We start from the raw sequence: 12,310 nt of genomic DNA, 5'->3' as shown, positions 1-12,310 counted from the left end.
CAATACAGCTGACCATTCCTGATTTTCATGAATAAAGGTATGTAGATGTCATCACTGCCGTAACGAATATCCAAGTGGATCAAGGCTGTTATCTTTCACCGTTTACATGTTTATGTGATGAACTTGCGGTCATCTCCATACTGTGATGTACACGCAACGGAGACTATAGATGTCAACTATGTGATGCTTGGGTGTTCACATTACGAGACACAAAGGAGTGAGTTTCTCAGGGCTTCGATCAGAACAGGTATTTATAACATACATCTGTGACAGACATGTTTTGGCAACAGTGCACAGAGGACAATGTAAGTATTGTCCTGCAGAAGCAGACATAAATCTATAAATCATACATAAAGTATCCTGCGAGAGTAGACATGACGTGGACTTTGTTGAATGTCTAAAGTACACTCTAAAAAAATTAGTATAAACTAATCACACTTTGCTGAAATCAATTTTTCTTGCACATTATGCGTCACATGACTTGCCCTTCAAAGGAACAACAGATTCAAACAAATTATTGGTCTTTGGAATAGTCAGACAATGAAACACTGCAGAAACATCTTTGAAACACCACCTATATTACTTGCCGAACCTAAAGTGATTTAGATTCAGAAATAAACTGTACAGTTTTATTTTATGCTTTATCTAGAAGTTGTGCATAGGCAGGAGCACAAAGTAGTTTCCACATAAATTAATTTGAAAATTATGTTGAAACTCCTACCCCCATGAACCATGGACCTTGCCGTTGGTGGGGAGGCTTGCGTGCCTCAGCGATACAGATGGCCGTACTGTAGGTGCAACCACAACGGAGGGGTATCTGTTGAGAGGCCAGACAAACGTGTGGTTCCTGAAGAGGGGCAGCAGCCTTTTCAGTAGTTGCAGGGGCAACAGTCTGGATGATTGACTGATCTGGCGTTTTAACACTAACCAAAACAGTCTTGCTGTGCTGGTACTGCGAACGGCTGAAAGCAAGGGGAAACTACAGCCGTAATTTTTCCTGAGGGCATGCAGCTTTACCGTATGGTTAAATGATGATGGCGTCCTCTTGGGTAAAATATTCCGGAGGTAAAAATAGTCCCCCATTCGGATCTCCGGGCAGGTACTACTAAAGAGGACGTCGTTATCAGGAGAAAGAAAACTGGCGTACTACAGATCGGAGCGTGGAATGTCAGATCCCTTAATCAGGCAGGTAGGTTAGAAAATTTAAAAAGGGAAATGGATAGGTTAAAGTTAGATATAGTGGGAATTAGTGAAGTTCGGTGGCAGGAGGAACAAGACTTTTGGTCAGGTGAATACAGGGTTATAAATAAAAAATCAGATAGGAGTAATGCAGGAGTAGGTTTAATAATGAATTAAAAAATAGGAGTACGGGTAAGCTACCACAGACAGCATAGTGAACGCACTATTGTGGCCAAGATAGACACGAAGCCCATGCCTACTACAGTGGTACAAGTTCATACGCCAACTGGCTCTGCAGATGAAGAAATTGATGAAATGACTGATAAAATAAAAGAAATTATTCAGGTAGTGAAGGGAGACGAAAATTTAATAGTCATCGATGACTGGAATTCGCAGGAGGAAAAGGGAGAGAAGGAAACATAGCAGGTGAATATGGATTGGGGGGAAGAAATGAAAGAGGAAGCCACCTTGTAGAATTTTGCACAGAGCACAACTTAATCATAGCTAACAACTGGTTCCAGAATCATAAAAGAAGGTTGTATTCATGGAAGAATCCTGGAGACACTAGAAGGTATCAGATAGATTATATAATGGTAAGACAGAGATTTAGGAACCAGGTTTTAAATTGTAAGACATTTCCAGGGGCAGATGTGGACTCTGACCACAATCTATTGGTTATGAGCTGTAGATTAAAGCTGAAGAAACTGCAAAAAGGTGGGAATTTAAGGAGATGGGACCTGGGTAAACTGAATGAACCAGGGGTTGTACAGAGTTTCAGGGAGAGCATAAGGGAACAATTGACAGGAATGGAGGAAAGAAATACAGTAGAATAAGAATGGGTAGCTCTGAGGGATGAAGTAGTGAAGGCAGCAGAGGATCAAGTAGGTAAAAAGATAAGGGCTATTAGAAATCCTTGGGTAACAGAAGAAATATTGAATTTAATTGATGAAAGGAGAAAATATAAAAATGCAGTAAATGAAGAAGGCAAAAAGGAATACAAACGTCTCAAAAATGAGATCGACAGCAAGTGCAAAATGGCTAAGCAGGGATGGCTAGAGGACAATGTAAGGATGTAGAGGCTTGTCTCACTAGGGGTAAGATAGATACTGCCTACAGGAAAATTAAAGAGACCTTTGGAGAAAAGAGAACCACTTGCATGAATATCAAGAGCTCAGATGGAAACCCAGTTCTAAGCAAAGAAGGGAAAGCAGAAAGGTGGAATGACTATATAGAGGGTCTTTACAAGGGTGATGTACTTGAGGACAATATTATGGAAACGGAAGAGGATGTAGATGAAGATGAAGTGGGAGATACAATACTGCATGAAGAGTTTGACAGAGCACTGAAAGACCTAAGTCGAAACAAGGCCCCGGGAGTAGACAACATTCCATTGGAACTACTGACGGCCATGGGAGAGCCAGTCTTGACAAAACTCTACCATCTGGTAAGCAAGATGTATGAGACAGGCGAAATACCCTCAGACTTCAAGAAAAATATAATAATTCCAATCCCAAAGAAAGCAGGTGTTGACAGATGTGAAAATTACCAAACAATCAGTTTAATAAGTCACAGCTGCAAAATACTAATGCGAATTCTTTACAGACAAACGGAAAAACTAGTAGAAGCCGACCTCGGGGAAGATCAGTTTGGATTCCGCAGAAATGTTGGAACACGTGAGGCAATACTGACCATACGACTTATCTTAGAAAATAGATTAAGGAAAGGCAAAGCTATGTTTCTAGCACTTGTAGACTTAGAGCAAGCTTTCGACAATGTTGACTGGAATGCTCTCTTTCAAATTCTAAAGTTGGCAGGGGTAAAATACAGGGAGCGAAAGGCTATTTACAATTTGTACAGAAACCAGATGGCAGTTATAAGAGTTGAGGGGCATGAAAGGGAAGCAGCGGTTGGGAAGGGAGTGAGACAGGGTTGTAGCCTATCCCCGATGTTATTCAATCTGTATATTGAGCAAGCAGTAAAGGAAACAAAAGAAAAATTCGGAGTAGGTATTAAAGTCGAAGGAGAAGAAATAAAAACGTTGAGGCTCACCGATGACATTGTAATTCTGTCAGAGACAGCAAAGGACTTGGAAGAGCAGTTGAACGGAATGGACAGTGTCTTGAAAGGAGGATATAAGATGAACATCAACAAAAGCAAAACGAGGATAATGGAATGTTGTCAAATTAAGTCGTGTGATGCTGAGGGAATTAGATTAGGAAATGAGACACTTAAAGTAGTAAAGGAGTTTTGCTATTTGGGGAGCAAAATAACTGATGATGGTCGAAGTAGAGAGGATATAAAATGTAGACTGGCAATGGCAAAGAAAGCGTTTCTGAAGAAGAGAAATTTGTTAACATCGAGTATAGATTTAAGTGTCAGGAAGGCGTTTCTGAAAGTATTTGTATGGAGTGTAGCTATGTATGGAAGTGAAACATGGATGATAAATAGTTTAGACAAGAAGAGAATAGAAGCTTTTGAAATGTGGTGCTAAAGAAGAATGCTGAAGATTAGATGGGTAGATCACATAACTAATGTGGAGGTATTGAATGGAATTGGGGAGAAGAGGAGTTTGTGGCACAACTTGACAAGAAGAAGGGACCGGTTGGTAGGACATGTTCTGAGGCATCAAGGGATCACAAATTTAGCATTGGAGGGCAGCGTGGAGGGTAAAAATCATAGAGGGAGATCAAGAGATGAATACACTAAGCAGATTCAGAAGGATGTAGGTTGCAGTAAGTACTGGGAGATGAAGCTTGCACAGGATAGAGTAGCAGGGAGAGCTGCATCAAACCAGTCTCAGGACTGAAGACAACAACAACATGTTGAAACTTGTGGTAGAGGTTCAAAAATAATATGTGTAAGAAAAGTTATCCATAAAAAAATTTAGTGTCAGGGAAACAATTAATTGAGAAAATAGGGCTTATGACAGTACTAATCAAAAATAATGTTAAATGGTAGGAAAAAGAATAAAATTTCGTGTATAAAAACAGTTTTTACTATAATCATACTGTTGGCTTGTTTATGTTTATAATATGGACCAAATACTAAAAGTGCATTGTAGAAACCAAAAGAAGAAAATGATGAGCAGCTGACAATGTCCTCAAAATTTCCAAATCACTCTGTGTGGGGAATATGTTACTGACATGAAAACTTGCAGGTGCCCCTAGCATACAGCAACACAACTACTTCGTTTGACACTAATAGATATTGCTTCTTAGTCAGAACATTTTGAACACCACCATACTGTAGCTTATATTATTGTTTTAAAGTACATTTAAATTTAATCCTTGGATAATTTTAATACATAGTATTTTCTTTTCATATGCCCCCAATACATGGTTAACAAGAATATGGTTTGAAAATATTAAAATATCAAACACCTGTGTTCTTTTTGTACAATCAGTACACACTTCAGTTGCCTCACTTCTCTCTATGAGTATTTTTAGCATCTGGTAAAGTAAAATACAGAGAAGGCTATCGCTATGTATAAAGTCATATAATACAGAAAGGTCAGTCTTTGTTCACTCAAGCTTCCTGATAGGAGCCAACAAGACAAACATAATAAGGTGGATGATAAACTGTATTTTTATTTTAATGTGCTACTAGCAGAAAAGGAACAATACCTGGAGAACAAACTGAAAACTTCCGTTGTGACTTTCCAGCTTGAATGTAACCCAAAGCGAAGAAAGTGCCAACATGTTTCAGTGGCCATTTATCATCTGATGTTGCTGGTTTCTCGCGAATGCTATCACCAGGTTCATATGGCTGCCATACACATCCATCAACGTCATGCCTTAGGCACATAGCTGGAGCTCTTTCCGGCTTTAGCTGACAGCTAAATAGCCACTGCAGACCACCTAAAGTTACCTAAAATCATTAATGCAAAACATATGATTATTTGAAGTCAGTACTAATTATTCTGAGCCATTTATAATTTGCTGTATATATTATTATTGGCATGATCATTAAAACTTACACACACTTGCTGGTAGCTAATATTCTCCTATATTTTAGATCTGAAGATGGTCTAATTACTCCATCCTAGTGATTTCAGTTTTCCTCATGCAAGTTACATACTATAGTACTAAATCAGAGCATATTGTCATTGAAGAAACAGTACCATATAAATGATTTTTTCTCATTTTCCTGATGTTAGTCATTTGTCATACTTGGTTCAGTGCACATACTGTTACCATCGAGATAACAAAACATGTGAAGGTATGTATTGAGCAGTTACAATGGGTTTGTGGTTTTGTGTGCTTATGCATTCATGCAGAAAATTGATGCTGAGTCAGTAACATGGTATTGTTTCTTTACAATGATATGCTGTTAATGCCATGTGAAATAAATTATAAACATTATTTATGCAAAATCCTAATTAATACCAATAGAATGAATTTAGTATGGCAGCAATGTGTTCATGTAGCAATGTGTTCATGTACAAATCTATTCCACAAGACAGAAAGTACTTTGTATGAATAGTGATTTCCTGTTCCATTCATGTCCTGAGCTATGGGAAAGTGACTGTATGCTTCTGTCGACAACATAATCTTTCTATCTTACTCTCAAGATTAGAACTCAAGATATACACACTTCAAAAAAAGTTTTGCATCACTCTGGTTCCCAGAACTCCTGAAGACAGATGTTGACTGTGGATATTGTATCACAGACATAGTCCCTTCGGCTGTTCAGAGGTGTCACAAAACCCTCCCAAAGATGTAAACAACCATGTACAAGCAGCACCTATTAGACGGAGGGGGTCCAACAGCCGATCAGTTCCAGTCATCCCACCAAGAAGAAGGTACACTGCTCATGTTGTCTGTAGTTCAACCGTACCTGGACTGTCAATACCGCAGTTAGATCGCGTCTGCACTGTTACTTTGTACCAGGAAGGGCTCTCAACAAGGGAAGCATCCAGGCATCTCAGAGTGAACCATAGCGATGTTGTTCAGACATAGAGATGATACAGAGAGACAGGAACTGTCAATGACATGCCTCGCTCAGGCCGCCCAAGGGCTACTACTGCAGTGGATGACCGCTACCTACGGATTATGGCTCGAAGGAACCCTGACAGCAATGCCACGATGTTGAATAATGCTTTTCGTGCAGCCACAGGATGTCAAGTTAAGACTCAAACTGTACACAATAGGCTGCATGACATCCAACTTCACTCCTGATGTCCATGGCGAGGTCCATCTTTGCAACCACAACACCATGCAGCACAGTACAGATGGGCCCAACAACATGCCGAATGGACCACTCAGGACTGGCACCATGTTCTCTTCACTGATGAGTGTCACATGTGCCTTCAACCAGACTATCGTCAGAGATGTTTTTGTAGGCAACCCGTTCAGGATGAACGTCTTAAGACACACTGTCCAGCAAGTGCAGCAAGGTGGAGGTTCCCTGCTGTTTTGGGGTGACATCATGTGGGTCGACGTACACCACTGGTTGCCATGGAATGCGCTGTAATGGCTGTATGATAGGTGAATGCCATCCTCCAAGCGATAGTACAAGCATATCGGCAGCATACTGGTGAGGCATTCTTCTTCGTGGACGCCAATTCATGACCCCATCATCCACATCTTGTGAATGACTTTCTTCAGGATAACGACATCACTCGACTAGAATGGCCAGGATGTTCCCCAGATTATGAACCCTATCGAACATGCCTGGGATAGATTAAAAGAGCTGTTTATGGACGATGTGACACACCAACCACTCTGAGGAATCTATGCCGAATCACTGTTGAGGAGTGGGACAATCTGGACCAACAGTGCCTTGATGAACTTGTGGATAGTATGCCACAATGAATACAGGCATGCATCAATGCAAGAGGACAGGCTACTGGGTATTAGAGGTACTGGCATGTACAGCAATCTGGAACACCACCACCTCTGAAGGTCTCGCTGTATGGCGGTACAACATGCAATGTGTGGTTTTCATGAGCAATAAAAAGGGGAAAATGATGTTTACGTTGATCTCTATTTCAATTTTCTGTACAGGTTCCAGAACCGAGGTGATGCAAAACTTTTTTACATGTGTGCATCTTGGTGGCAAAAGAAAGGTCACTTAGGCTTCTTCAAACACAGGTTCTCCAAAATTACCCAAGAGGTTTCACAAGAACATTTGAGTTCTACAAGCATCTCTGTTACACTTTCTTATGGACTATACAGATCTTTTACAGTCCTAGCAGCGTGCCTCTGAATTTATTCATGTTTGTTATCATACATACTTAAGAAGGACTTCAAGTGCTTGAACAATACTCTAGAATTCACTACACTTGTGTCTTGTACAACATTTTCTTTACAGGTCCAGTGCACTTTCCAAAAACCATTCCAAAAACTCTGTTTTCCATCCATCTTCCCTAATATTGATTTTGTATATTTGTTGTATTTCAAATTTCTCCTTGATATTTCAGTGATGTGATGTGCTCTGATGTTTGCTACTAATTTTTTAATTAAATAATATTGTGTTCTTTCTCTTTATTACGGGCATTACCTTGCAAGTAGTCATCTGGGGCAACATAGCCAAACAGGTTTTGTGTGTGTGTGTGTGTGTGTGTGTGTGTGTGTGTGTGTGTGTGTGTGTGTGTGTGTGGTGTTGTGTGTGGGCGCGCGCGCAACATACATACAGGGTGTTTCAAAAATGACCGGTATATTTGAAACGGCAATAAAAACTAAACGAGCAGCGATAGAAATACACCGTTTGTTGCAATATGCTTGGGACAACAGTACATTTTCGGGCAGACAAACTTTCGAAATTACAGTAGTTACAATTTTCAACAACAGATGGCGCTGCAAGTGATGTGAAAGATGTAGAAGACAACGCAGTCTGTGGGTGCGCCATTCTGTACGTCGTCTTTCTGCTGTAAGCGTGTGCTGTTCACAACGTGCAAGTGTGCTGTAGACAACATGGTTTATTCCTTAGAACAGAGGATTTTTCTGGTGTTGGAATTCCACCGCCTAGAACACAGTGTTGTTGCAACAAGACGAAGTTTTCAACGGAGGTTTAATGTAACCAAAGGACCGAAAAGCGATACAATAAAGGATCTGTTTGAAAAATTTCAACGGACTGGGAATGTGACGGATGAACGTGCTGGAAAGGTAGGGCAACCGCGTACGGCAACCACAGAGGGCAACGCGCAGCTAGTGCAGCAGGTGATCCAACAGCGGCCTCGGGTTTCCGTTCGCCGTGTTGCAGCTGCGGTCCAAATGACGCCAACGTCCACGTATCGTCTCACGCGCCAGAGTTTACACCTCTATCCATACGAAATTCAAACGCAGCAACCCCTCAGCGCCGCTACCATTGCTGCACGAGAGACATTCGCTAACGATATAGTGCAGAGGATTGATGACGGCGATATGCATGTGGGCAGCATTTGGTTTACTGACGAAGCTTATTTTTACCTGGACGGCTTCGTCAATAAACAGAACTGGCGCATATGGGGAACCGAAAAGCCCCATGTTGCAGTCCCATCGTCCCTGCATCCTCAAAAAGTACTGGTCTGGGCTGCCATTTCTTCCAAAGGAATCATTGGCCCATTTTTCAGATCCGAAACGATTACTGCATCACGCTATCTGGACATTCTTCGTGAATTTGTGGCGGTACAAACTGCCTTAGACGACACTGCGAGCACCTCGTGGTTTATGCAAGATGGTGCCCGGCCACATCGCACGGCCGACGTCTTTAATTTCCTGAATGAATATTTCGATGATCGTGTGATTGCTTTGGGCTATCCAAAACATACAGGAGGCGGCGTGGATTGGCCTCCCTATTCGCCAGACATGAACCCCTGTGACTTCTTTCTGTGGGGACACTTGAAAGACCAGGTGTACCGCCAGAATCCAGAAACAATTGAACAGCTGAAGCAGTACATCTCATCTGCATGTGAAGCCATTCCGCCAGACACGTTGTTAAAGGTTTCGGGTAATTTCATTCAGAGACTACGCCATATTATTGCTACGCATGGTGGATATGTGGAAAATATCGTACTACAGAGTTTCCCAGACCGCAGCGCCATCTGTTGTTGAAAATTGTAACTACTGTAATTTCGAAAGTTTGTCTGCCTGAAAATGTACTGTTGTTCCAAGCATATTGCAACAAACGGTGTATTTCTATCGCTGCTCGTTTAGTATTTATTGCCGTTTCAAATATACCGGTCATTTTTGAAACACCCTGTACATACATACATAAATAAAATTGGGAATCCACTTTAAACTGTGGGATTCCTTATAACTAGTGGGTGAGTCAGTTCACAGGCTAGATGGAAGGTTTGAGCATATCACCCCCAATTACATTATACTTAGTTAAGCACCATTACGTACAAATCAAGTTTATGTCTAGGAGACATTATTATTTCTACTGAAACACAGGGAGCTCAACATTTGAAAAACAAACAATTTTGATGCATTAAAGCAGGAAAGACCTACACACAGTTTCAAAACATAGCACACACATTATTTATTTATTTATTTTTTATTACAGTAGCAACAAATAACACCTTCAGTCATGAGGTAATTAGCATTTTATTACGAGACCCTCCCACACTGAAATTTCTGCGTTTGCCATTCAGTGGCTAAACAGAAATGTAACCGGAAAGCAGTGAATTACAAGGCACTGTGCTTGAATGCTTGTAAAAAATAAATCCTAAAATAAGCTTTCTGTTATTTAAATATCACAATAGCATGGATAAATACTGTGAACTTCATTAACATTTTTGGGAAGAAACAGCAGTTTCTGTCACTGTACAAGATGTTATGATTCTGTGTTACACTTCCTATATTTTCTACTGACTATGTGCAACTAAATTCCATTTTAAACAATGGAAACACCAGGTAACAATATCAATGATGTGGGAAAAAGACAGATTCCAGCCCAAGATGCTGGAGTTTGTGGTCGTGTGTGCGTGAAGTATGCTTGCTTGTGTGTGTGAAAGGTGTATGTCTGTCTTTAAATGATGAAGGCCGTGGCCGAAACCTTTTACATAAAGTGTCTTAATTTTGCCTGTCTGCAACTTGACATATCTTCTTTATGATAAGCAGCACTCTGTCTTTTCCCACATTGTTAAATAGAATTTTAGTTACACTAAATTCTGAAAATGAATCAAAATGCAAGCTTATCTGAATGTGAATAACTAGCCACACTGACTTTTATAAGTTTACTAACTGTTACCCTCAAGTGTCTGCATGTTCAGATAAACATAGCTTATGATATCAAGGCAAATGATATTTCACAGAATCCCCAGTGTAAAAACAAAGAAGGGATCTAGAAGTTCCATTCAGGGATTTGAGTCTGGTACCAAAACTGAAAACAACCAAAGGAAGCCTAATATTTTAAATTCTGTTTTTAAAAATGTATGGAAGTGGAAAATTACTTGACTATCTTTAAAACCCCACTAAATAGAAACTATAGATAAAATCAAACAATGGAAAATCCAGGAGGGAATACATAAATACAACATAGGATACATTGCTACTCGTAACATAGAGAAGGTATTGAGTGACAGAAGGCACACTGAAAGAAGACTGCTTGATATTATCAGCTATTGGACTAAGTCCATCATCGAACAGAGAAAACACGCGCATGTGGCCCCCCCCCCCCCCCTTCACACACACACACACACACACACACACACACACACACACACACAACTTATATATGTCCACTTTTGTCCCTGGGCAGTAAGGCCTGACTGCACCTGGTATGGGTAGTGTGGACAGGAGACACAGAAGGTGGACAGGGAAGGGGACAGCAAGACAGGGTTGCAGGAAGATGCTGTAGTGCTGCCCGTCTATTAAATTACCCATCTCTGGCTGCAAACCCACCCTTCCAAAATGGCCTATATTTGTTCAAATTCCATCAGTCTACAGCCCTCACCAACAGTGGTCCTGCAAAACCATACAAATCAGGCCCAAACTTCCTTGCACCAGCACTGTTCCAGCAGAAAACACCCCCTGCTCTGCAATCCCAAATTTTCCAACCTATCTCCCAGATTGAAACCGTTGCCTTCTGATAACTAGAAAAGAATCACAATGACACTCAAGAAACTTTCCTATCCATTCAACTCATACTCCTGCCTTGGGCTGCTGCTGCTGCTGCTTCTACTACTACTACTACTACTACTACTAGAGCTCTGCAAGCACATGGCCTATACACGTGGTCTGCATGCATCTACAGTGTACAAGAGAGAGTGAGAACACACTTTGCGAAAGTTGGCGGAAGTTGCCATAGATTACGGGTGCTTCCTCGCCTAATAATGCAAGCGGCTGAGCACTTCGCTGTGGCCATACAGATGTCATGCCCTGCACACACGTGCACATAAGCTACGAATCTGAAGTGTGTGCGCATGCGATGTACTTTGCTTACCGCCAGAGTTGGGCAAATTTATTCAAATGACTATGCCAAATACAGATTAAAAATTTGTTATCCGTGAACAAAAAATAAAAATACTCATTCATCATCTGTGAATAAAAAACATTATGAATAACAGATAAATCTGAAATCCAATGACATTTCTTGCTCCAATTCTTTGTCAATTAATAAACAAAAGTCATTTTTATTGCTTTTAAATTATCTTGTTAGAAAGTTCATTCAGTTTCCAAATATTTTCCATTGTGACGCACTAAAGAACATACACACTATACATGTAAAGACGATATTGGTGCATTATATCTCCTGAAACAGTATTCCTTTCAAGATATGATACAAGACTTTCAAATCACAATCGTCTTCAGCTAAAATTGAGAAATTATCAATCCTGCTTCAGTTTTTTGCAAATAATTCATTGTGATTCCACATTAGCCTCACTTCCATCATCACGCCCAAATTAAAATTTTCTTTTTACAACGTAACATGATTGTAAACTTGTGACCCAATTTCTTCAATATTTCTTTGGCTATTATATGTTTATAGTTTGTTGTAAGCGTCCCTTGGTCATGAACAGCAATGCAGGTGACCTATTTGCTTTTACATCAAGGATACGACATTACTGCAACAATTGCAGTTGGTGTAGAAAGGCAAAGAAAGTCTTCCAATCATCACTTGACACTCTTGATAAAAAAGTTGACAACATGCAGCAATATTAGGAACTCGTATATATACAAAGCCATTATCTCTTTTGGATTTTTTC

The 12,310-nt window shown here is 40.4% G+C and overlaps 1 protein-coding gene across 1 annotated transcript in view; it reads right to left on the bottom strand.

Moving 5' to 3' along the window:
• Nucleotides 1-12,310, bottom strand: part of LOC126475459 (nudC domain-containing protein 1) — a 124,010-nt gene that overhangs the window by 27,617 nt on the left and 84,083 nt on the right. Inside the window, exon 9 of the mRNA XM_050103339.1 lies at nt 4,803-5,046. Within this exon, the coding sequence (XP_049959296.1) occupies nt 4,803-5,046 (244 nt within the window). The remainder of the gene's footprint in view (nt 1-4,802; nt 5,047-12,310) is intronic.

Source organism: Schistocerca serialis, chromosome 4, assembly GCF_023864345.2.
Source record: "Schistocerca serialis cubense isolate TAMUIC-IGC-003099 chromosome 4, iqSchSeri2.2, whole genome shotgun sequence".
Classification (NCBI taxonomy): Eukaryota; Metazoa; Arthropoda; class Insecta; order Orthoptera; family Acrididae; genus Schistocerca; species Schistocerca serialis.
This window is presented reverse-complemented; position numbering and strand designations above follow the sequence as displayed.